The following is a 26,327-nucleotide window of genomic DNA, read 5'->3' as shown; positions in this document are numbered from 1 at the left end:
ACAGTGGAATACTATATAGCAGTGAAAGTGAACAAACTACAACTACAAGCAAAAGTGTGTGAAACTCACAGAGAGGAAGCCGGACATGAAGGAGTATGATTTCATTTATAGAGTCAAAAATAGACAACACTAATTTGCTCTAAAAATCAGGATATTGAGTATTCTTAGGAGGGCAGGTAGTGACTGAAAGGGGAATAGAAAGCCTCTGGATTCCTGGTGCTGTGATGTGACTGCGCTTAGTTAAATTCCGTGAGCTGCACACTTGAGCTCTACATGCTCTTCTGTGTGTATTTTCTGCTTCTGTAAAATTTACATTAAAGAAAATAGTCTTGCCATACATTTATTATGGGAATTTAAGAAATGACTGTGGAATCCTTGCAGACTCATGAAGAAATTCCCAGAATACAGGTTTACGTAGTTTCATGAAGTGGTTTATACATTGATACAGAACAGGGCCACAATTTCAAGGAGCATCTTGATGTCTGCTTTTTTACATTTTAGTGTTTTTTTTAAGACTTTGAACACCCTTTATATAACATCTTAGGTAATTAAAATTGTGCTTCTCTAGCCCTGATAAAGTTCGGTCCCCCCTTCCCCAGTACATCTAATAAGTTTTATTGAATAGCAAAATGAAATTAAGCACTTGCTCTCCCTTGTAGTGAAAGGTTGAACTCTAACTCTGTACTCTCAAGAGATGGTTACATAGTCTCTTATTGGATCACTTTCTCGAACTATTTAAATGTATTTGTTTGAAGACTACATTTATAGGTGTTATGTTATCCTTTACCACAGCTGTTTTTCGAGCTTTGCTTTCTTTGGTCTCAAAGACATTTATTGGTTATTTCAGGTATACTAATTTTTGTTGTTCTTTTGTAGGTGACTATGAAAGGCTTATATTTTCAACGAAATTCTACAAATGAAGAAATTACATTTGTATTTCAAGAAAGGGTAAGAAAAAATATTTAATCATTAAGTAAAAGTTTATTTTTGTCTTATTTAGTTGACCTATTTGTTTGAATTCTGTATGTTACATAGGAGTGAAATCAGATGATTTTGTCTTTGACGTACTTCATTAAATATAATAATAACATGAACCCATCTATGTTGTTGGGTTTCATCATTTTTTATAGCTGAGTAGTATTCCATGACTCACACATACACCTTTTTTTTTTTTTTTAAGACTATTGCATCTTTTTTTTTTTTTAAAGATTTTATTTATTTTTGCATGGAAGTGCTGGGGTGCAGACCAGAGGCTGGGGTGTAAGAGGATTCACCAGAGACAGAATGGGGACCAGAACAGGTGGATCTACTGAAATACACTGCTAAGGGGAGCAGCGGGCAAAATAGAAGAGGTCTGCTGCACCATGTGGGTCACCTCCCTGGCCAGGGATCAAACTCATACCGTCGAGGTGGTAGTGTTGAGACTTAATCCCTAGGCTACCAAGGAGGCCCAAATACACCTTTTTTGTCCAATCATCTGCTAATGAGCACTTAATTATAACTACATCTTGAGATGCCACAAAAAGAGTTTTTAGGGTGTGGATATGAAAGATATTAAGGGCCTCCCCGGTGGCGCAGCAGTTGAGAGCTGGGTTGCGAAGCTGCCCGCAGCCTCTGCAGTGCCGGTTTGATCCCCGGCTGCTCCCCGGCCACCCAGTGAGGGTCCCACATGGCGCGCAGACCTCTCCTGCCGCCCGCTGCTCCCCTCAGCAGTGTACTTCGGTCCTTCTGCCTGCTCTGCTCTCCCCTCTGGCTCTGGTGAATTCTCTCACCCTCCTGCACTTCTGACTGTATCCAGTGCTTGTATAAATAAATAAATAAATCTTTAAAAAAAAAAAAAAAAAGAAAAGAAAGATATTAAGAAAATAGAACAACTTTAATATTCTTGTATGTTGCAAAACTAACCCAGATTAACCTGAATACCTCAATAAAATGAGTTTTAAGATTGTAATCATAGTTCAGAAAATATTTCCTCTTCTATTATAAAATGAAAAAGTAGGAAAAGCATTACTTTCCATTCTACTATCTGGGCTTTATACATAATTACCTCATTCACTAAACTTTATGGGGTCTCTAGTTTTAACTGCTTTAATTTCATATATAGATGATTGTTGGCAAGGGGAATTTAGGGATAAAAACTGAGGCTACATATATTTCATCACAGTATACTTCAGAGTAATAATAATAATTTCTAGATTATGAACACAATCCAGTTTTTCTCTGTTACCTTTCATGAGCTCCAAAATCAGTTAGATTGGGAGTTAAATTTCAGGCAGTTAGAGGCCTCCCTGGTGGCGCAGGTGGTTGAGCGCAGTGCTAGGAAGCTGTCCGCAACCTATGCAGTGCCAGTTCTATCCCTGCCGGCTGCAGAGCAACTCACATGGCGGGGCAGACCTCTCCTGTCTTGCCTGTGTATTTCGGTCATTCTGCCTGTTCTGTTCCCCGCTCTGTCCCTCCGTACATATGGCCTGTACTCCCATTCTTATATAAATAAAATAAATCTTAAAAAAGTAAAATAAAAAATAAATTTCAGGCAGCTTGACTTCTACCATCGTGTTCAAGACATTTGATTGGCACTAAATACTCAATCCTGAGTAAAATCCACAAATTCATCAATATTGTTGAGTGTCTTCATAATATCACCAAATATCAAATCTGATTTTAAAAGACATGTTCCCATAATATTGTGTTCCTGTCAGTCAGATAAAGCACAGTGATCCCCTTAATGGGTCCCAGGAGAGACTAGGCAAGTAACTACCCTTAGGTGGTTTTAGACCTAATTTTGGGGGTATATCAGGAATTGAAAAGAGTGTTTTAATTATTGGTGCCAGGATATGGTTGAGGGCAGTGTTGTTATATTTATTAATAAGTGTAGATGACATTGAGTACCTGAATGTGAGAATTTTTGTTGTTGTTGTTGCTGCTGAAGTGACATCTGACTCTGTAGAAAGAGTGAGAGGGGGTGATTTTATGCCTAGGTTTGTGTTTTGACCCTGGAACTCCTTGGAGCTTGCCAGGATATCCACGACGTGTTAAATACGAAGTAAAAGGTGATTCTAAAGAACTTCATTATAACCTTAAGAAAATTTCAGAATCAGTACAGGTTTTATATGTATAGGGTTATTCCTTTGTGAAGGTTCTATGTGTTTAGGTTGAAATAAAATACAGTATTTGTTGCTACTCTTTGTTACAAATATATCCTCTGAGTATCTGAGAACCTTTTCAAAATAGGTACCCTGCATTTCTATAAAGCTTTTAAAGAAACTTTAAAACTTTTACCCCAAAATTCCCTTTATTCTGTTTTTATTATAAACTACTGGTTAATTACTTGTAACTTTTTCAATTAACTGTAAGATTTGGGGTCTGTTTAATTTTGCTCAATTATATATGAAGCCTTTCACAACATAAAGGCATGTACTCAAAAGAATGTGTAATTTTATTTTCTTTGGGTTCTAGGAAAATCTTCCTGTTACAGAGGATCATTATGTGAAACTTCAAGTGAAAGCTTGTGCTCTGAGCCAGATAAATACAAAGGTATTTGTTTTTTATTTTGGCCAAAACTCTATTTCTACATTAAATAAATTTATTAGTGTAATTGAAGTAATATATTTTATATATTATTTGATAGTATTTTGTAAACTAAGGACTATAAAGAAAGAAATTACCTTTATAAGTATAGTAAAAATAAAAGCTAGAAACCTATTTTACTAATTTATTAACCTTCTGGTCTAGACATAGTTCTAGTTAATATTTCTAGATAGGGTTCATATTCTAGTCATTTCTCTTTGTCTTCCTCTCCCATGTACACACATTCCCAACCTCACAGCACCCCACAATCATCTACCATTATTGATCATGGAGTACAAAGAAAGTCTTCAAATATTAAAGTGTGGTTAAATATGCCATGATGAATAAATCAAATCCGTTAACTCATAGTTTTGTGAAGTTTAATGCCATAGTTCCTTTGGGCCATTATATTGGATATAATGTCACCATAATTTCTAAAAATCTGAAAGTTTTCTTCCAAAATGTCACATCTAGGGAAACTGCAGATCAAGGTTATAGACTTCCATTGGGTTACTTTGTAACTGATCATGACCTGAGAAGTGAATCAGTGAGATGCCCTGAAGTCCTTTCCCGGGAATACTAGTACTCCTTGTCTGTAGTAGTTCTGTATTCCAATGTGTTCTTTTTATTTTTTATTTTTTATTTATTTTTTTTTTATAGAGGCATGCTTTATTTATTTAGTTTGTTTGTTTGTTTGTTTGTTTGTTTATACATGCACTGGGTACAGTCAGAAGCGCGGGAGGGTGAGAGAATTCACCAGAGCCAGAGCAGGGAGCAGAACAGGCAGAAGGACGGAAGTACACTGCTGAGGGGAGCAGCGGGCGGCAGGAGAGGTCTGCGCGCCATGTGGGACCCTCCTCCGGTGGCCGGGGAGCAGCCGGGGATCGAACCGGCGCCGCAGAGGCCGCGGGCAGCTTCGCAACCCAGCGCTCAACCACTGCGCCACCAGGGAGGCCCCAATGTGTTCTTTTTAAAAATATGAAAAATCCATTAAAATCCCAGACTAGGAAGTTAACTTCACATCTAACAGAAATCAATGGAAAATCAATTTAATGAAATACCACACAATTTTTAAGCATAGTGGTTGTGAAAACTGCGTAGTTATATTGGCAAATATTTTGGCAAGTGACAGAGACAGGATGGTTACCATGATTACAGGTCTGTATGGGTGTATGTAGAAGAACTGTTAGAGACCCAGTATTTCCAAAAGAATGACATGAACATCTTCGAAAAGTGTGAAGTTCCAAACTGAAAAAGCCTTTTTGGGCAATCAAGTATTCACAGGCAATAAAAAAAATTGAAAAATAAAAAATACATATATGAGAAGTATTTCAATTTTTTTTTACTTACTGTTCCTAAAATACCAATATACCCATAAACATGTTCAAATCAAGTGTTATAAAGCTATAAGTGTAAAAATTTAAACTACAGGTTTATCTGTGTATATTCTGCCCCTCTAAAAATCAGGTACTTCATTTGGTCAGAATCTAACACAGGTGTGCTAATCTCTTAATAATGAATTATTTATCCTTTAAAAGAAGAAACTCCAATCTGAAATTCTGTAGCGGTCTCCCTGTGTGTATCTGTCACATCTTCCTCCTGCTCCCTAACCCAGTACTTTCAAGATGGAAAAGAATATGGGACTGGAGAAGCTCTCTAGTCTCCCCAGATTCTCCTCACCCCACCAGAGAGGTGACGGGTAGTTAGTGTTTAGCCAACCACGTGTTTGGCTGCAATTTCCCTTCAATACTTGGCAGATTAAAGACTTTAAAGTATGTCAGTGGTGATTTGAATAATAATACTCACAACTAAGCCCTACATACCAATTAATTCCTCAGCATAGTCTTGGTTTCATACTCTCTGGAGAAATCTGTTTTGTGAAGTTATATGCTTTGACTTGATTCCAAAAATGGAATTATGTTTGTTTTTTGTGGTTTGATTTTTGTTCTTACTTTCCTCATGTATGAGAAGAGGCCAGAATTTATTCTTGACAGTAAACAGCCTTTGTCCTGATTAGCTTCTAGCAGAAATGAAGATGGAGAAAGATTTCTTTCCTGTTGGGAGAGAAATTGCTGGAATTGTGTTAGATGGTAAGTTTACAGATAAAAATATCTGAATTTGTTTTCTAAGGTAAAGGAAATGATAGCTTTAGTTTACTGACAAAATTATATACACTTCTTCAAATATAAAATTTAATTATATAGAAAATTTTCCTTTTAATTAAAAAGACAAATAGAATTTCATTTGTGTTTTATAACTGAAAAGCTTGTCACAATTTAGTGAATATTTAGAGGTTAGGAACTTGTTTTTAAAGTTTGCCTAAAATTTAGCATTTAAAAGCTAAAAATGGGTTCTGGGAACAAATAACCAGTAAGATTTTATAATTGTCTTAAGTTTAAAAAAATTGTTTTTAGTTTTATTTACTAAAGAATGATTTTTTTTTTAATACAATAATAAGATTTTATTGACTCTTGACCTGGTTGGAAATTGCTTTGGGAAAAGTAATTGTAGCTGTGGTGTCTAGACCTTGGTTATCTAAAAATATGTATATGGAGTAAAGACAGTAATTGGGGAAGGAAAGCAAATACAAAGAAATAAACATACATCTTGGGAAAAATAATTTATGCCCTAATTAAACTATCAGATCATTGCTTATGAGGAACAAAAGACATAAAATTCCTAAATATCATAGAAATCCGTGAAGGAAATGGAAAAAAATACATTTGCAATTTTCAATTATTTTACTAAGCTGAAGTACAAAATTTATTAAGAAATTTAATTGAAATTTGAATAGTTCAGGGAAGTTTTGACTAATCCTTTCAAACTTCTTAAATTTTCATCACTTCCGTTTGATGGTTCATAGTCTGCCTGGAATGATATAAATCCTAAAACTAATTTTTACAGATTTATGTAACTTTTTATTTTGATTCGCCATGAATGCATATTGAAGCAATGCTGTTATTTACTGTGTTAGTATTAGCTTACTTATTATTTTTTAAAGATTTATTTATTTATATAAGAACAGGGGTATAGGCCAGAGGCGTGGGAGGATTAGAGAATTCACCAGAGACACAGCGGGGAGAACAGACAGACGGACGAAATACACTACTGAGGGGAGCAGCGGGTGAGTCAGGAGAGGTCTGCTGTGCCATGTGGGTTGCTCCCTGGCTGGCTGGGGATCAAACTCATGCTGCAGAGGCTGCAGATTGCTTCATAGTGCGGTGCTTAACCCCTTGCACCACCAAGGAGGCTCTTTAAAATTTTAAATACCATAATTTTGAATAGAGAAAATGATATAATGACATTAAAATTAACATCTATTAAAAACTTTCTTTGCTGGTCCAACCACTATGGAAAACTGTGGAGATTCCTCAACCTACTAAAAATAGAGCTTCCATATGATCCAGCAATTCCACTCCTAGGTATTTACCCAAAGGGCACAGAAACATTAATTCCAAAGAACACCTGCACCCCTATGTTTATAGCAGCACTGTTTACAATAGCTAAGCTTTGGAAACAACCCAAATGCCCAAAAATAGATGACTGGATCAAGAAGATGTGGTACATATACACCATGGAATATTACTCAGCATTCAAAAAAGATAAACTCATGCAATTTGCAGCAACATGGATGGAGCTGGAAGGGATCATGCTCAGCAAAATAAGCCAGAAAGAAAAAGAAAAATACTGGATGGTCTCACTCATAGCAGGAATCTAGAAAACCTAAATAAGGGACCAGGAAAAAGAATAGCTATAAGAAAGAAAAAATAAAATCAACAAACAAATATGAACCAGAGACACACTATGGGGGGAGGTGGGGAAAGGAGAGATTGGGGTCAAAATAAGGGGGTTGCAATTGTATGGGAAATATAAAAATAAAATTAAAAAAAAAACTTTCTTTGTTCTAAGTATTTCATGAGTATTATCTCACTTAATCCTTACTGCCCTATGAGTGAGAACTGTCCAGTTCTTTTTTTTAGAAATTGTATGATTAAATCTCGGAGACTTTAATTGACCTGCCCATCACACAACTGGTACATAAGTGGAGGACACAAGATTGAACTCATTCTCTCTGGCTTAGGTGAACAAACATACACTGTATAAGAGTTCAGCACTGTAAAATAGGGAATAACTGAGTTGTTCATCGAAAATAAAACTTTTGAGAGAATGATAATTGAAAACTAAAAACCTGATGTCAGTTTCCTATCTATATTGATTTAGGGGCATCAATTTGCCTAGAGGGTAATTTCAGGCTTTTTAAAATGGTGCACAAGGTATAAAGAATGGTCATAACAGGCATCAGATATATACACTTAAGTGTTTGAGATAATTTGTTTCTAAATAGACCTGCTGTTCATAGTCACTGTTAGCCAGTAGTTTGTGACCAGTCAGTATGCAGTTGTTCTTTCTCATGTAAGTGAAAGAATGGGGGAGTAATAACATAGGTTAGACTATTTGATTTTTATCTGATTTTACTTTATGTGTAATACTCCTCAATGTATAATTTCATTATAACATAATGAAATCCTAATTTCTTTGTCTCTCCTTCCTCTGATCAGACTATAGGAAAATAAAAATGATAATGGCCAGAAGATGGTCAGTCATTCCATATTTAACATATACCTGCTGAGTATTTGGAATACAAAGATAAGTAAGACGAAGTCCTGCCCTCAAAGAGTTTACAGTCTAGGAGAGAGGTATATACCTTTGAGCAGATTATTGTGTAAGCTCCAAGGAGAAGTGCTTGACCCATTCAGGAGAAACAGGAAGGCTTTCTTGGAATAAGACAGCCTGATGGTTGGGCTGCAGGAGGAGATTCACACTCAGCAGAGAGGGTATCATGAGCAAGAAGCGAGTAATAACATACACATCACAGAGTTTGGTGTTGCTAAAGCAACATAAAGCTCTGGCTAGGAGTTGGAGGTATTTGGCAGCAGAGAAACATTTTGTCAAGAAAATTCTCCTTCAAATATAGCAGAATTAAAGTTATTGAACTAAATATTTTCATTCTGATATGAACATTGATTCCTTCACACACGCAACCAACAAAAAATGCAGCAGGAGGGTAGTCGTGGACCAGATCTTAATGTGCCTCATGTGTCTATGGGGATTACTAGAGTGACCATGTGAAGGGCAGCTGTGAAGCACGCCAGGACGTATGCCAAGGGCTAAACGGGTCATGAACCAACATGCAAGGGACAACAAAATCCATTTCCTAGGCATTGCTGGCTGGGTGGAGACAAGGGATGTCTTCAAGAAATAGTGAAGAAGTAAAGTCAGCAGGGCTTAGGAATTGATTGGAATAGGGGAAATAAGACAGTTAAGAACCAGGATTGATTTACAGGATTCTGGTTATGGTATTAATTGAGCAGGGTAGAAAACCAGATTTAGCAGATGATGAGTTTAGATTTACACTTGTTGGGTTCAAAACACCTAAGTGACATTTCACAGAGATATCTAGTAATTGTGTGAGTTTAAGCTCAAAGGTGAGAGATCTGTGCTAGAAATGTCAATATTTGAGAGTTGTCAGCATGTAGGTTATATTTGAAATATTAAGAGTAGTTGTGCTTTCCCAGGGAGAGGGTAGAGATGGAGGAAAAACAGAAAGATCTCATGGAACCCTTGGGAATGGTACTGTTCAAAGCCCAATTAAAGTGAGTGTGAGGGAAGCCAAGAAAACAGGAGCACACTGATTCCCAGGAGGATGAGGATCTTACCTACTACAGAAGGGAAGAGAAATGTGCAATGGCAAGAAGCCAAGTACAGGAGGCTGGTGGCACAGGAGGGACCCAAAGAAGCAGCAGAGTGGGAAGGAGGCCTGGAAAGCAGGACTTTAGAACTACTTGCTGAGTACCAGGGTCATAGTGCCCACTTCTAGTTTTCAGGCTGCCACCTTATGGCATTGCTTCCCTTCAGTTTCCTTGTCTATTAAATAGGAATTATAATGCCTACCACATGGATATACTCTGAAGGGTAAATGATATAATACCCTAAAAATGATGAACACAGTAAGCATTCAGTAATGTTTGGTTTTCTCCTTCCTCTTCCCCTTGTAACTCTCTGTGCAAAAATATTCTAAAGAATTAACTGATGAGGGCCCCTGGTGGCACAGGGGTTAAAGACAGCACTATCAAGTATCACCAGCCACTGCAGCATGAGTTCAATCCCCGGCCAGGTAGCTGACCCACATGATGCAGCAGACCTCTCCTGTTTTGCCTGCTACTCCCCTCAGCAGTGTACTTCAGTCAGTCCACCTGTTCTGTTCCCCGCTCTGTCTCTGGTGAATCCTCTCACCCCCCACACCTCTTGCCTGTACCCCAGTTCCTGTATACATAAATAAATCCTAAAAAAAAAAAAAAGAATTAACTGATGACAGTTAATTTTTGCTTCACATACAGAGAAAATGTGACTGATTTATATATAGCTCAAAAAAATTTCTGGACACCAGTCTGAATTTTTTCCATAATCCCACATTAAAGTAATTTTTATGTGACTCTTAACCAGAATTCCCTGTTAACGTGTCTGAGATTCTGCAACGAAAATAATAATAGAAAAGTGGGCTAGCCTCAGGAGGGCTGGAGAGCAACACACTCATCATAGTAGCCGCACGATGGATTCTTTCCCTCTGTTCCTCACGCTTACCTGAGAACAGAGGCATCCCCTGTGATGTCAGCAGCCACATGGCTCAAATTTCGTGGAGAATTCATATTTGAAATGAATATAACACCATCAAGATATCCTAGAAGTTAGTGATTTTTATAAATCCATGTCTCTTCTGATTTATTTTAACAAGAATTACAGTAAAAAACTTGATAATACTAAATCCTCATTTTTCTCTACTCTCTAGTTGGAAGCAAAGTATCATTCTTTCAACCAGATGATGAAGTAGTCGGTAAGTTACAGTTTATAGTTCTATTTTAAGGCATCTGTTTTAAGTCATTTCTTCCTTTTTCCTATACAATTTTTAGTGTTTATTGTGGCCTTGCTCCATCTATAAGTACTTTTTTGATTTTTGAGATCTGCTCTCAAATAGCCACTGATGAAGAGAATTGGGAATATGATCTCAATGGAGTATTTATTCAAAGCCTCTGCAGTTTGACGGCTGTGTATCAGTATCACAGAGAGGAAGATGGCCACCCTGTGCTTGGTGAGGCCCTTTCCTGGCCATACATCATCTAAGACTAAATCGAAGCCTCTAGACAGAAAAGTCACAGGTCTCTGCTTGAAGACCCTCACTGACCTGGCCACACAGAAGCTCCAATCTCCAAATCAGAGAGGAGTTGTACCTGGCCCCTCCCTTATTCTTATAAAGCTAAAATCTTACTGGACATGTTCAATTTACTGTTCTTTTCAATCCATAATTAGTACTATTTTGCAAATATATATACTGTATCCTAGACAAGCATATAATAAACATAAATATGACTTTAGTTGTCTTTAAAATTGCTATTTCTCAGTGGGCAATAGTCATTGGAAGGTATTCATATAGCTTAGAAGATACTTAGCCTAAAAAGGATTTGTAGAAAAGTTTTCATGAGCTTTCTAAGGTATTGCCTTTGACTCAAGTGTTTCCTGGAGAATTATTATTTCTCTCAGTGACACTGTGTCCTCAAGATTCTTAGGAGAGGTTAAAAATAAAATAAGACTGGCTTAGGGGAAAAAATGGGAGTTATTGGAAGCAAACTGAAGCATATTATGGAACCACACTTGGAGGGTAGCTAAGTGTCAGGGGTAATTTTAATGAGGGAACCTGGGTGCCCCAGCACTCTGACAGGGCTGTACACTTGGCCTCATGTTTAACTTACAAGTGAAACAAGAAAAAGGATAGTTGGTAAAGTGTTCATATCAGGCACCAAGCTGGCTGCTTCCCTTCCCCACACTAGTGACTACTAGAATCTTCTTCAGGATTCCTCTGAACAAAGTTCAGACCAACACTTACCAGTATCTCATTAGACATGGATTCAGTTTTATATTGTTTCCCTTTGACTTGTCATTTAAACTTTCAGGAATTTTACCCCTGGATTCTGAAGACCCTGGGCTTTGTGAAGTTGTTAGAGTACATGAGCATTACTTAGGTACGTAGCGGTTCAGTCTTCCAGAGTTTGTTTAAGTCTTTTCCCATGTGTGGTATTTAATAACATTTGACTTCTTTGCATTGCCATGAGCATACATAACAAATAACTGTTGGCTGATCGTGTGATACTTCTAGTTTACATTTAGTATCCAGAAAGTTCATATTCAGACTAAGTGATATGAAAATTCATATTCATACCAAACAGTATACAGACCTTTAGCTTCACTTAACACTTCTCAGAGATTGAAAAGCAGTTTCTCCCTTGGCTCTGAGATTATGTCTCTAATAAGAATTTTTTTAATTGTTCCTCTATTAATTAATCTAATGTGTAAGAAAAGGATATACTTTTATTGTAAAATGACTTTTAGATTATGGAGCCTAATCTAAAAATGGGATTAGAAATGGAAGAAATTTGTTAAAAACATTCTTTGGGGATAGAGAATATTGTATTTTTTGATATATCTGGCCAAATAGAAGTTGTGGATAATATTCCTTAGGTTTATTTATTTTATCATATTAACTATTCAGACTATTTTTCTTCTTATTTTTGGTCATTAACTGAAATAAAAGTGAATGAAATTTAGGTAGTGCTTGTAGGATTTGAGACAGAATTAAGAAAATTTGTCTTTGGTTTCTGTTGCTTATATCTTTTGGCAAGTGTTCATTTTAATGGAAATGCTAATTTTATATATAAATATATTTATATAATGTTTCTTATTGGCATTTTCTTCTTAGATTTTTAAGTTTAAAAATGTTTATATATATATAAAATATGTTTTATATATATATATATAGCTATGCACAGTTACTTCAGGAAACCATAATGAAAGATGATGTTATCTCCTAAGTAATCAGGGTAAAGCAAATTAAAACCACCTTAATACCATTATGTACCCGTGCGACTAACAGAGTTATAGTCTTACCATTCCAAGCTTGGGCAAAGATATGGAACAGTGGACTCTTTATGCGCTGCAAGTGTAAGTTGGTACAGATGCCTTAGAAAATAAGTTAGTATTACCTTAAAAAAGTAATAAGATATATATATGTATATATGTATGTATGTATATATGTACCCGACAAACTTGATGTGCACCAGTGAACATGCACAAGAGGTCACAGTAGTCCATCCCCAGCAAAACAGATAACTGAAGATACTCCACATTGTAATTCAGCTGAGTAGTGAAAATGAATAACAGGCAAACATATCAAGATGGATGAATATTACAACTTATATTGTGTGAAAAAAGCAAGTTTCAGAAGAAAACATGTAGTATATTTGTTTCTGTAAAGTTAAGATCATACAAAATTAAGCATATCTTATTTCAGAATATAATGAAAAGGTAGAGATGAAAAGCCAGGTGGACGCTGGTTACCTGGTAACCCACGGTAGGGGAGGGGAGGGGAGGATTTGAGAAATCCTAGGTAGGGGAAGAGGATGTGATCAGACTAGATCCATGGCACACGGGTAGAAATGCCACCAGCTACTTCTTGTGCTGGGATTCATGTTCTTCATATCTTATTTATAGAGTGACATATAATTACTGTGTTTGTAAACTAGTTCATTAGAACTTTGCCTGGCTTTTTTCTTCAGTGATAAAATCCCTAATCAGACCTTGTAAAGACAGAAGGCCAATTTGGATTTTGAACTATTAAAAGTGTGTAGGATTATACTATTAAAAGTGAGAAGGATTATACTCCAAAAATCCACCAACATGTAGAGAAAACAACGCCAAATATTCCCTGAGAAGGAAAATGTAATAAAATGTTTCTTTTTAAAAAGTACTTTAAGACAGACCTGGAAGCAAGACCCTGGCACATTTACTTTACATAATAAATGAGGGTACAGAGCTAGAGAACCCCTAAGCTCTGCCACAGCTCTTGGATTTTGTGAAAGAGGAAATAACTTCAGTATGTTCCCTGAGGATTTACAAGGGAAAGTATTCCTTTTTCCAAAGCTCTATTTTAGTTCCTGTTAATTCTTTGCTGATTTTTTTAAAAAAGATTATTTATACAAGCACTGGGATACAGGCCAGATGTGCAGGAGGGTGAGAGGACCCACCAGACAAAGCGGGGAACAGGACAGGCAGATCTACTGAAATACACTGCTGAGGGGAGCAGCGGGCGAGACAGAAGAGGTCTGCTGCGCCATGTGGGTATCTCCCTAGCTGGCCAGGAATCGAACCCTCGCTGCAAAGGCTGTGGACAGCTTCACGGCGCTGCGCTCAACTGCCTGCGCCACTGAGGAGGCCCCTGCTGATTTTTTTATATGAAAGCGCACAATGACCAGTCACCTTCCAGTAAATCTGTTCTTTGACCAAACAGAAAAAAGAGCTTCTAACCAACTCCCCTTCAGATTTTAACAATCCTGTTGTAAAATATTGAGGGTAGATTAAGAAGTTGAGTTATTCTTCCAGTTCTTTTGTGCTTTCAGTTCTCAAGCTATTCTGTCAAGCCTGAGAAATAATTTTACTTTTCATTCGTAATTTGACACATTTTCAGGGTTATTCCTTTGGACCTAGGGTAGAAAGAATTTAAATTCTAATTCCTGGTTTCTGATAACGCTATTGTTATTGACCCATACATGGTTCTCTTTTATTTTTTTCATTAGTTTTTATAACTTAATAAACACTTGTGGATCACCTAATAATACAAAAGCAAGGATTAAACCACATTTAACTCTGTTTTTCAAGCCTTTGTTATCTTAAATGTAGTTTTTATTGTAGCATTTTTTGTTTAAGGACTACATGTTTGACATTCTAATGAAAATATACATGGTTTAAATTCAGAAGATGGAAGAGGTTCCCAGAAAATTCCACATAAGTACGTTGCACACAAACTGGTCACATACACATTAGCATAGATGTGCTGTACAGTCATGCATTCAAACTTGCTAGCTCTGTGGCCTTATACAAGTGAATTAATTATTCTGTAGTCCATTTCATGGCCATTACGATTAGAAGAATAGCTATCTTCAAGAGTTTGTTAAGGAATAAAGTACTGTGTGTAATATCACCTGGTGTTTAGTGTGATTTACTAAAACCTCACTGGTCTCTGAACATTTTCAACAGATATACTTAGATTCTCTCCTTTGCCAGTAGATGGCACTAGTTAGTTGGTAAGTGCGATGTTGACTGTCCTACACTAGCTAAACCATCTGAATCTATTGCTGTTACTGGAAAAATATTTGAAAGAGCTGGTAAAGACTATGAAAACTGTTATAAAACTGGTTTTAGGTAAAATGAGAAAGCATTGCTTCTACTGTGAAAAAATCACATGTGGTTGAACAACATTAAAAAAAACAAAACTTAAACATGTTAAGACACAGTTGAATCAGATCTTATAGAGCTTTAAAACTGTATTAGCAGTTTGCATTTTTGTTCCAAGTGTGTTAGAAAACCATTGATAATTTTTAAGCAGTTTTGGATGCTGTTTATGTTTTTCAAAGATTATTCTGGCACGTCTACTTTTCAAAGACTCTTAGTGAGATTGAAAAGAGAAGCCATAAAGTTGAAAATATTTACAATACATAAACATGACTCATCTAGAATATGGGAATAATTCCTGTAAATCATTAAGGGAAAGATAACACAATAGAAAAATTGATTTTAAAAAAAACATTTGAACAGCCTTCACAAAAGGAATTCCAGATGGCCAAAACCAAAGAAAGATCTCAACTTCAGTAGTCAAGGGAAAAAGCAAATCAAAATCACAGTAAGAATCCACTGCACATGCACATGATTGGCCCAGATGTGTAAATCTGATACTACTGGGGGTGACCAGGCTGTCACAGCCTTCAGAGCTCTCTGCACTGCTGAGGGGATGGAAACTCATCCATCCCCCTTGAAAGTATGCAGTAAAGTGGAAGGTAATAGAAGCTGGGGCCTCAGATTTCCATTCCTCAGTAAGTACCTTGGAGAAAAACACGCATTCATGCGACAGTATCTTTTACACAGAAGCATTAGCCGCATTATTTATAACTGCCCCAACGGGAAACAACACAAATTTCCCAATGGGAGGACAGATCACCTACCAAAGTGTCTCTCACAGCAGAATGCGGTAAGATAACAAGGGGAAGCACTACACCAAGTATGGCAAAGGAGGTCTGAAAAGCGAGAGAAAACAACAAGTGTGGGTTCACCTCCATTTAGATAAAGTTTAAAAACAAGCAAAATTAAATCGTGTTGTTTAGGAATGCACACCTGACTCATTAACTGCAAAGCAAATAAGAATTTAAGTTAGAATGGCAGTGGCTTCTGATGTCAATTGTATGAGGTTTTAAAAAGGGAAGGTGCCCTCCGGTGGGGGAGAGGCAGCTAGTTGGGTGGCGACAGTGTTCTCTCTCAATCAGAACAATGGTTATTTGCATATTTGCGTTTTATTTTTTCACCCAGCAGCAGCTCTACTTTACTTTCATCTTTCATGTACTTCTTTGCATGTGTTTTCTTTCACAAGAAGAAGATTTCAAAAGCGCCCACTGGCTCCTCTGTTGAGAGTGGGTGACACATGGGCAAGACTGGGAACTTGGGAACAGTAATGTAGGTGAAAGAGGAGCTGGGGTGGACACAGACAGAACTAGGTCCAGGAGGAAGACTAAGGGAACTTGTCACAGGTTGTTTCCTCTTGTTCTTTGTGATAGTTCACAAACCAGAAAAAGTAACGTGGACAGAAGCCGCTGGAACGGTTCGGGATGGTGTGCGCGCCTACACGGCTCTGCATTATCTTTCTCATCTTTCTCCTGGGAAGTCGGTGCTGATCATGGACGGAGCAAGTGTAGGTGCTAATCGTTTTGTTAAAGAACCAACCAAACTGTACCCGAATCTTAGGGCATTTAGAAATGGGCCATCCATTTGCTAATGCAATTCTTTGCAGTGAGTTTATTTTGCTCTACCCATTTCATTGAAATAAGCAGTCTTTCTTCGAATGTTGATGTGTTTAGTTTCATATGACACTGGTTCTGCTGGTACATTAAAAAAGCAGACAGACCTTTCTTATCCACACCTGTTCTCCAAAGCCTGAAATAGCTCTTGAAGTCCTTAAAGCCAGACCCATTCATAGACGGTGCACACAAGAAATATGCTAATGTAAACATCATATCTATCATCCAAAAAAGAGAATCCATAAAAATATAACCTAAAAGTGTTAACAAAGCTTTGGGTGAATTTATAGTTTTATTTTCCATCCAGCTGTTGTTTTTCTTTGCGTTTTAAAAAAAGGCATAACTGTCTTTGGCATTGGTTTCAGCCTCCCTGAACCTAGCCCACAGGGTCAGCAAAGGAGTGAAACTTTTGAAATGCTTTGATCTTCAAAGAGAGGTAGCTGGACTAGAAGTGTAGTGTATTATTAGCTTAGACCATGAGGCAGACAAGGCCCTGAAGAGCCCATCTTGCTTCTGCCGAGGCCACAGCTGAATGTGTCCCTCCGTCCTGGAAAGGGTGTGCGGTGGACAGGCTAGGCCGGAGCATGAGGTGTGGCATTGCTCCCACTCCTGGAGGAGAGAGCCAATCAAACATTTCCCCTACTAAACTGGTCCACATTTTCTCTATCAGATAGCACTTTAGAATATACTATGTAGCGGTCCCTGGTGGCGCAGCGGTTGTGCACTGGGTTGCGAAGCTGCGGCGCCGGTTCGATCCCCGGTTGCTCCCCGGCCACCAGAGGAGGGTCCCACATGGTGCGCAGACCTCTCCTGCCGCCCGCTGCTCCCCTCAGCAGTGTACTTCGGTCCTTCTGCCTGCTCTGCTCCCCGCTCTGGCTCTGGTGAATTCTCTCACCCTCCCGCGCTTCTTACTGTACCCAGTGCATGTATAAACAAAACAAACAAACAAGTAAATAAAAATCATAAATAAATAAAAATACATGCCTAATAAAAAAAATTTTAAAAAAAAAAGTTTAGAATATACTATGTAGCGGGCCTCCCCCGTGGCGCAGCGGGTTGAGCACAGTGCTGTGAAGCTGTCAGCAGCCTCTGCAGCGCAAGTTCAATTCCCAGCCAGCCAGGGAGATTCCCACATGGCACAGCAGACCTCTCCTGTTGAGCCTGCTGCTCCCCTCAGGAGTGCTTTCGGTCCATCTGCCTGCTCTGCTCCCCACTCTGTCTCTGGTGAATCCTCTCACCCTCCAGTGCCTCTGGCCTGTACCCCAGTTATTGTATAAATAAAAAATAAAATCTTAAAAAAAAATAGAATATACTATGTAGCACTAAAGTGTTAGAAAGTAAATTGGGTAGGGCTGCTAGGCTCTGTACTCACAAGCCCCATGTGCTTTCTCCCACAGGCACTTGGCACCATAGCCATTCAGCTGGCACAGCACAGAGGAGCGAAAGTGATCACGACGGCACAGAGCCTGGAAGACAAGCAGTGTCTGGACAGACTGCGGTCTTCTGTAGGTGGGTGACTGTCCTCAACACAAACTCTAAAAGTTTGAGGGGTATCACCCTCAAAGCGGCGCTTGAGAAATGAAGGGCAAAATCCCATGAAAATCGCTTTCCAGTGCACTCAGTGTCTGCACTAAGTCCATGTTCACTTAAGTGAGAGTTGTACTTTTTTTAGTGGTTTTCCTTCTTTGCCCTAATGCTGTCAACTTACCCACATTTAAATTAGGCGAACTTGAACACAATTTAGAAATGCCTGATGCATCTTTCACTTAAGTCAATAAGTCAGTTTATTTTTACCTGATAATATAAAGTTGCCCGTTGTCTGTGACACATAAGGAAGAGCGATAAGTCAGTTACCCAGAAACACGGGTCAGGTATAGTCGGAGTGGGAGATAAGTAGAGACAGGAGTTCTTTAAAAGATGGCTCCTTTCCAAACAGCAATAAATATAGAAAGAACTGAAAAAAGAAAAGAAAAGAAAAGAAAAAGGAGAAGAGAAAGATGGGAGTGGCAAAACAGAAAAGAGGATAAACAGTGTGTAAGTGAAGGGCAGGCAGGAAGGACAGGTGGGGGCATTGATGGGAATGTGGATGGTATTTCCATATTTCCTTAACACACCTGTGTGGGCCAGCCAGGACACAGCACCTGAGACAGCTTGACCAGCTTGTCCAAGGATATAAAACTAGAAGGTCTGGACTGGAATGGAATTTGAATCCAGACCTCTCTACCATTAAAGCCCACATTATGTCCTTTGTTACATTATGCTTCAGGCAGAGAAATCAAGAATTAGGAGGAAGTGGGCCTCCCCGGTGGCTCAGGGGGTTGAGCGCAGTGCTGTGAAGTTGTCCGCAGCCTCTGCAGCACGGGTTTGATTCCCGGCCGACCAGGGAGATACCCACATGGTGGGGAAGACCTCTCGTGGTGGGGAAGACCTCTCCTGTCTCGCCTGCTGCTCCCCTCAGCAGTGCTTTCTGTCCGTCTGCCTGTGCTGCTCCCCGCTCTGTCTCTGGTGAATCCTCTCACCATCCCATGCCTCTGACCTGTACCCCAGTTTTTGCATAAAAATAAATCTTTGAAAAGAAAAAAAAAAGAACTAGAAGGAAGGCTAAGACATGACTGGAGAAAGGAGGAAACTAGAAAATAAAGGAGAAAGAAGAGATTGAAAATGGAAGTGGGGAGCATTAATGAAGGTCGAGGTTCTTATTGGTTAATCTGCCCCTCTGAGGTGCTGCAGTCCCCTTTCCCTGCCTTCCCACCCCCTTCCCATCCCCCAAACTCAGATTGCAATTGGCTACATCTCTAATCTCAGCATTCTGAGATTAGAGAAATCTGAGAATTCTCTTTAACAATATGCTAGAAAACACAAAAATGAAATATAAATGTATATCGTTGTTTACCAGTTCAAATTCTCGGGTGTTTTTTAATTCTGTCATTGATTTAGTCTATTCATATAATACTTTAAGGCAACCAGTTTAGAATTATTTTCATTTTCACTAACTGCTAAAAATGATCATCTTTTTTCTTTGCTTTAATTTTTCTTCATTTTGGGGACCAGGTAGTGGAGGTAGAGGGGGATTTCTATAACTAAGAAAGAATTTTTTTAAAGCAACCTCTCACAGAGAAATACCACATTGCACAAATATACTTTGTACTTACTGCTCTAAATGCTATTACATCTAAGCATGCTTAAGAAATTGCTTAATCTTTCAGTCCGTGTCTTAGTATCTCTCGGGTTTTATGTCTCTGAGATTCAGATTCTGACAGTGTGCCTGTAACTCTAGAGAGTGCTCCCCTGTGTCAACAGACCTGCCTTGAAATATACTATCCACACAGTGCTCATATTTTTATATTATTAATATTACCAGTCCTTACTTTTCAAATGATTCTTACCAATATTGAGTTAGGTGAGAAAAAGTATAATTTGGATTCAGTGACTGTTGTAATCACGTAATTCATACAGAGTACAGATATTTATTTGCTTTTCTTGATCTTTTTCTCTGATTTTGTTATGTTGTTCCCTTAGAGAACTGTACCGTTGCCTGCCTTTCTGTCCCTTACAGCCCGAGTCATCGATGTATCTAATGGCAAAGCCCATGTTGCTGAAAGCTGTTTAGAAGAAACAGGTGGACTGGGAGTAGATATTGTCCTAGATGCTGGAGGTGGGTACTTTACTAAAACAGTCGCCTATAATCTCTGGTGTGTGAAGGACAAAATTTCAGGGGGGGAAATGTATAACCAAGGAATAATTAGTAGCATATTTATTAAATTGCTCAGTATTTGTTTTCTAGTTAACTTTTCTAGTTAAATTACAGCTTCTTCATTTTGTTCCCATTGTAAGCACTATCTTGAGTTAAAAAACATGCTTACCTTTCAAGGTACAAGCATTGGAGTTTAAGTGTCTAGAAGAAATCTGTACGCAGGGCCTCCTCAATGACTCACAGTTGACACAGGTTCAGGCCTCAGCCAGATGCCTGTCCATGCAGATCTCCCATGTGGGGCTCCGTTGGGTGGCTGACTCCTGCTGTCACTATTTGGAAAACATACAGGGTTTTGTTCCATTTTCACCATCCTGGAACTTTCTTAGTGTAATATCTATATCTGTACGCAAGGGATTGTGCATCACACCTGAAAGGCAGATTGCACACCTGCAAAGGGCTCTCACTGCCTCTCCGTGCGATGTCTCCCCCTTGTGAGAGTTGTACACGGACACAGCTGTGCTCCTCACATGCTTCTATTTAACTAGTATTTTCAAGATTTGAAATTATCTCAGGAAAGTCTTTCTGTGGAGGTGAATGTATACTGCATCAAAATTTCAAATGGACATTTTATTTTTTAATTTTTTTTTAATAAAGTTTCTTTTTCTTCTTTTTTAAAGATTTATTTATTTATTTATACAAGCACTGGGTACAGTAAGAAGCGAGGGAGGGTGAGAGAATTCACCAGAGCTAGAGTGGGGAGCAGAGCAGGCAGAAGGACTGAAGTACACTGCTGAGGGGAGCAGGCAGAAGGACTGAAGTACACTGCTGAGGGGAGCAGCGGGCGGCAGGAGAGGTCTACGTGCCATGCGGTACCCTCCTCCAGTGACCGGGTTGCAGCCGGGGATTGAACCGGCGCTGCAGAGGCTGCGGGCAGCTTCGCAACCCAGCTCTCAACCGCTGCGCCACCGGGGAGGCCCTCAAATGGACATTTGAAAATTATGGCCAAGTATGACTGAGTCTATGAGTTTCTTCATCAGTAGTCAGCTTTCCGCAGAGTTCTAAACTGTTGGTATGATGTGTTATTTGTTGTTACCTGGCCTGACTGTCAAATGAAAATAGACTTTGTAGCTTTAGTTATTTCACTTATAATTAAATCTAGAGTAAATTCTAAGCCCATTTTAATGCAAAAAAAAGTATATTTTATGGCATCTAAAAAGAACTTGTTTGAAGAATAAATTATTGGCAGCTCACTATAAAATATATCTCTTCTCTCTCTTTTTAAAAATTATTCCCTTATAAGTGAGATTATATAGTAAAGATGATGAACCAGCCGTAAAATTACAGCTGCTGCCACACAAACATGATATCATCACCCTTCTTGGCGTTGGAGGTCATTGGGTTACAACAGAAGAAAACTTGCAGGTATTATCAGAAATAATGAAGCATTATTATTACATCAGAAGGTTAATAAAGAAGAATGACGAAGTTTGGGGGGAATGACATGGCAAAATTAGCATAAATTCTGAACGATAGCCTATTTTTAAAGAAATGTAGCTTATTTTTTTGTTTTAATGACATGTTGGCCAAAATGTTGAAATGGTACTTTGGAAGTAGTGACTTCTGAATTTTTTTATTAGTATTTCAAAAGGGATTTTTTTCTTAGTAACAAACATTATTATTGCCAAATACTTAGCAAAAAATTTCTATATAAGTCAGTGTTCTTATTCAAATTGGAATGTACTATATATGTGTGTGTATGTTTTAGCTCCCAAAGTTACATTTCTAACAGAATAAAAGTTAAATATTTTTATCCTGGTTGATATGCAAACACCATCATTTTCACATTCCAGTCTTCACTGATTTTCCAACATCCTCATGAAGGTGACTAGTAAGTAGCAGCCAGAAATCACATGCATGTACCCCACTTCTGCTCCATCACCAGGATTCAGGTGTGGCCTTGCCTCTGACCTTGTGTGTCAGTATTTTGGACAATGAATTAGAAAATACTGTAGTTTATATATTATCATTAAAGTTTGTGTGCTGATTGATTTGGGTATTTAATTTGTGTAGCAATCATGTCTCCACTGTTAAACTCACAGTAACTGATGAGTCTTTGTGCATTCTACCCAAGTTGGACCCTCCAGATAGCCACTGCCTTTTCCTCAAGGGAGCATCGGTGGCTTTCCTTAATGATGAAGTATGGAATCTGTCCAATGTGCAACAGGGGAAGTATCTTTATATCCTTTTTTCTTGCTGACCTGAGTTTGGGTTTGAATTTACTTGTACTCTAATCATTAAAGTCTTTAATGATGATGACATATATAATAAAATAACATAAAATAAAAAGATAATGTAAATAATGGATAAATAATAATTGCAGCTGACTTTCATTGAGCATGTCAATGCCAATGTTCCAAGTGCTTGACGAGTATTTATTTAAAGGTTAAAACAATCCTATGAGGTGTTAGTACCATTATTTACAGGTGAAAAGACTGAAACATAGAGAGGTTTAACAGAGAAAACACAGCCAGCAAGTGCAGGAGGAGTTACACACAGTCAGTCTCACCCATTTCTGAATGGGAAATAAAATATAAGATACATGGGAGATTTGGAGACCACATAGCACCTTGAAAGATTACATCACTCCTCCATGGGGTCGTGTGCGAAAATGCCAGAGTACTTACCTAAATGGAAGAATGTGTGGGGTGTTTTGTTTTTTTTTTTTAAGATTTATTTATTTATTTATACAAGCACTGGGTACAGTCAGAAGCACGGGAGGGTGAGAGAATTCACCAGAGTCAGAGCAGGGAGCAAAACAGGCAGACGGACGAAGTACACTGTTGAGGGGAACAGCGGACGGCAGGAGAGGTCCGCGCGCCATGTGGGACTCTCGCCCAGTGGCTGGGGATCAAACCGGCGCTGCAGAGGCTGTGGGCAGCTTCGCAACCCAGTGCTCAACTGCTGCAGCACCGGGGAGGCCTTTTGTGGGGTGTTTTTAAAAATATTAATGCTACGAAATCTTCATCAACGAACATGGGTTTGAATTTTTTAAAATGGAAGTTATTCAAAGACAGATCTGGTAAGTGAAGCCAGATCATTCCAGTTTTGGTAAAAGTAATGGAAAAGAGTTCCAGGAAAAAGGTGAGGCCTCTCCAGAGCAGGGCCTACTAGAGAGGAAACCACTGGTTGTAAGATAGCCCTTTTATTTATTTATTTTAAGATTTATTTATGCATACAAGAGCTGGGGTGTAGGCCACAAGTGCAGTACAGGGGATTAAGGGTTGGGGGGAAGGGGAAGGTGAGAGGATTCACCAGAGACAGAGTGGGGAGCAGAACAGGCAGATTGACTGAAATACACTGCTGAGGGGAGACAGGAGAGGTCTGCTGTGCCAGGTGGGTCAGCTCCCTGGCAGGGGGTTGAACTCCTGCTACAGTGGCTGCCATAGCTTCATAGTGCTGAGACTTAACCCCTTGCGCCACCAGGGAGGCCCCAGATGCCCCTTTTAAAGGGAGCTGCATCCAGTAAAATGTGTAATACATTAGATCAAAAATACAGTATCTTTGTACATAAGGAAAGAGACTTGCAGACCCTGGACATCTCACCACGTGTCATACTTTTGTCATGTGTGTAGTTACATATGTGTGATATGTGTGAAGACTAGAGTTCTAAGAATGAGGCCAGACATTTTGGTACTTTCAAATGATAGTATTTCAATAGTATACTGCATGTGTTGAGTTTTAAAGAATAAACTTCAAAACCAGAACATTCCCTTAATGTAAGTTAGAAGTATTTCTGATTGAATATTTTACTACTAAATTTGGAAAATAAACTAAATTATAACTTTCCAAAAGAAAGTTTAAATTGATTTTAACATAAAGCAACTTCAATGTCCAGTAACATTGTAATTATCAAAAGTAGCATAAGGGGGCCTCCCTGGTGGCCCAGGCAGACCCACATGGTGAACAGACCTCTCCTGTCTCACCCACTGCTCCCCTCAGCAGTGGACTTCGTCAGTCTGCCTGTTCTGTTCCCCGTTCTGTCTCTGGTGAATCCTCTCACTCTCCCGCGCATCTGGCCCATACCCCGGTTCTTGTATAAATAAAATAAATCTTTTTTAAAAAAAAAGTTTAAAAAAGAAAGTAGCATATGGGGTCACTTCCCAAGACATACAGATATGGAATCACATTATACACTTGAACAGAATGTTACAGGTTGATCATCACTCAATTTTTAGAAAAAGAACACCATGGAATGGTGACGGTGGAGAACACCCTATATTAACAGCAATGCTAGTAGCATGTTTTGAAAACTAGGTTCAGTCCCCGCCTGTGCAAGCTCCCCTCAATCAGTTCACATAAGTTGATGCTTGTGATTTAACACAAGAGATTGCCTTTTAGTTGTGTGGTCATACGCCAGTACTAACAGGTATATACTCTCAATCCTAATATTGTAATTTCAGTTAAATTTCTCAATTTCTACAATGTACAGTTTTCTGATTCACTCAGTGGCGCATGACACAGCTTAACTTTCTTGCACACAAATTTTGAATCTTTTTGAATCTGTAGCCAGCTTAGTAAATAAGTGTGCACCTATAGAGATGTAAGTGCTAAGCTTATTTTTAATGAAATATCAAACCTAGTGCTGAAATGAACACCTCTCGCCACTCCGTGACCGTCCATCGGGAAGCACTCGGCCTGCTCGGTCCACCTTTTGTCCTCAGAAGTCTAGGTTCCGTTATGTCACCACCTCCCTCAAATGAGTTCCCCAGTTCCCCATTTTTAGAGGTAAACGTGAGGGTTTACAGAAGTTCCATATCAAATTTTGAATTTCTGAGAATGCTAAACTTGAAAAGGTGGGGGGAATGGGGAATGAGGCCTGCCTCACGTCCTCCTTAGCATCCTCGGCTTTATTCAGCCCTCTCTCCTTTGCGTTGCCACCTTAACAGTCCTCCAGCACGCATCTTGAAGGACGTGATGGAGAAGCTGTCAGCCGGCGTGTTCAGGTATGCCCTTCACCAGCCCCTGGCGTGTTTACTTTCCTCTTCTCCACGGGATAGCGCAGGGTCTCCACTTCTGTTCTGCTTTCACCGTGTATCTATTGTGCTCCTGTGTTTTTGTTTACATTAAATGTTGCCTTGCGTACTTTTCTCAAAGCATATCTCGGGATGCACCAGCAAATAAATCTTCCTTAAGATGGAAGGTGCCCCCGAGTTTCTCCTTCCTCGCCAGGGCGCCCTGGGCGGCTCCACCTCACCCTCCAGAGCAGCCTGCAAACCCAAGCTTGAGAAGAGGGGAAGTAACATTTTTGGAAGTTTAGACCTGATTATCAAAAAAGCAGGAGTAGAGAAAGCAGATGTTCTTTTCCTTTGCAATTTAACCTCTTTGACACGGGATGAGTTTGTTTGAATTATTTGAAGTCATAGACTTGAACTGCAGCAACTGTCGCTCCCACCCCCACGTGTCTAATACTCTCCTCCTTCCTCAGGCCTCGGCTGGACGAGCCCATTCCCCTGTATGAGGCGAAAGTCTCCATGGAAGTTGTTCAGAAAAGTCAAGGAAGAAAAAAGCAAGTTGTTCAGTTTTAATTGTGTTCTATCTCCGACCTCGGTTGGATGAACCCGATCCGGTGCCCGAAGCCAGAGTGTCCTTGGAAATTGTTCAGAAAAGTCATGGACGATGAAAGCAAGTTGTTCCGGCTTGGGGTTTTTTTGGGGGTATTTTTGGTTTTTTGTTTTTTTTTTTTAAGCACAACCTTCCTGCCGAGGGGCGAGGCTCAGAGTTACTTGAAGTTTCTGAAAAAGCGCTGCACAGTCGAGACTGTCCCGCGGGGAATATTCTGAAAGTCGTGCGCCTGCGCGGGGCCCGGCTCGGGCGCCCCGGGGTCCCCCAGCGCCCCGGGGTCCCCTCGCGCGTCATCAAGCCGCTGAGACGCTCCTCAGGCTCCGCTGTCGTGATTTGTCGTTTGCGTGTGGGTGCGCGTCGCGCGGCTCGAGCTCACAGACGCCTGAGGTCTCCCAAGTGCGCGTCCGCGCGGGGCTGGCTCGGGGCCCGCGGGAGGCCGGGCGCGCGCCCCGCCGGGCGGCCCCCGGGAGCGCGCCCCGGCCGCCGGCCCTGGG

At 39.4% G+C, this 26,327-nt stretch overlaps 1 protein-coding gene across 2 annotated transcripts; it reads left to right on the top strand.

Moving 5' to 3' along the window:
- Positions 1-778: 778 nt before the first annotated feature.
- On the top strand, positions 779-26,139 carry CRYZL1 (crystallin zeta like 1). Of its 2 annotated transcripts, XM_084231837.1 has the most exons (12): positions 779-948; positions 3,457-3,534; positions 5,585-5,657; positions 10,415-10,459; positions 11,574-11,642; positions 16,278-16,411; positions 17,915-18,026; positions 20,074-20,172; positions 21,512-21,633; positions 22,343-22,448; positions 25,166-25,214; positions 25,697-26,139. In XM_084231837.1, the coding sequence occupies exons 1-12, from the start codon at positions 883-885 to the stop codon at positions 25,794-25,796; spliced, it is 1,053 nt and encodes a 350-aa protein (XP_084087963.1). In that variant the 5' UTR covers positions 779-882; the 3' UTR covers positions 25,797-26,139. The 2 variants fall into 2 exon arrangements, with proteins under 2 accessions (XP_084087963.1, XP_084087964.1); XM_084231838.1 differs by lacking the exon at positions 10,415-10,459.
- Positions 26,140-26,327: the final 188 nt, after the last annotated feature.

Source organism: Talpa europaea (genome assembly GCF_964194135.1).
Source record: "Talpa europaea genome assembly, chromosome: 4".
NCBI classification, from domain to species: Eukaryota; Metazoa; Chordata; class Mammalia; order Eulipotyphla; family Talpidae; genus Talpa; species Talpa europaea.
The sequence above is the reverse complement of the archived record's forward strand: the minus strand, read 5'-3'. Positions and strand labels throughout refer to the sequence as shown.

What these genes read in the sequence shown, in the direction of transcription:
- CRYZL1 (XM_084231837.1), top strand. Translation starts at nt 883, where the DNA reads ATGAAAGGCTTATATTTTCAACGAAATTCTACAAATGAAGAAATTACA. An exon ending in TGAGCCAGATAAATACAAAG is followed by an intron (nt 3,535 to 5,584) that starts GTATTTGTTTTT and finishes TGTCCTGATTAG; the next exon opens with CTTCTAGCAGAAATGAAGAT. An exon ending in TATTGTCCTAGATGCTGGAG is followed by an intron (nt 20,173 to 21,511) that starts GTGGGTACTTTA and finishes TTCCCTTATAAG; the next exon opens with TGAGATTATATAGTAAAGAT.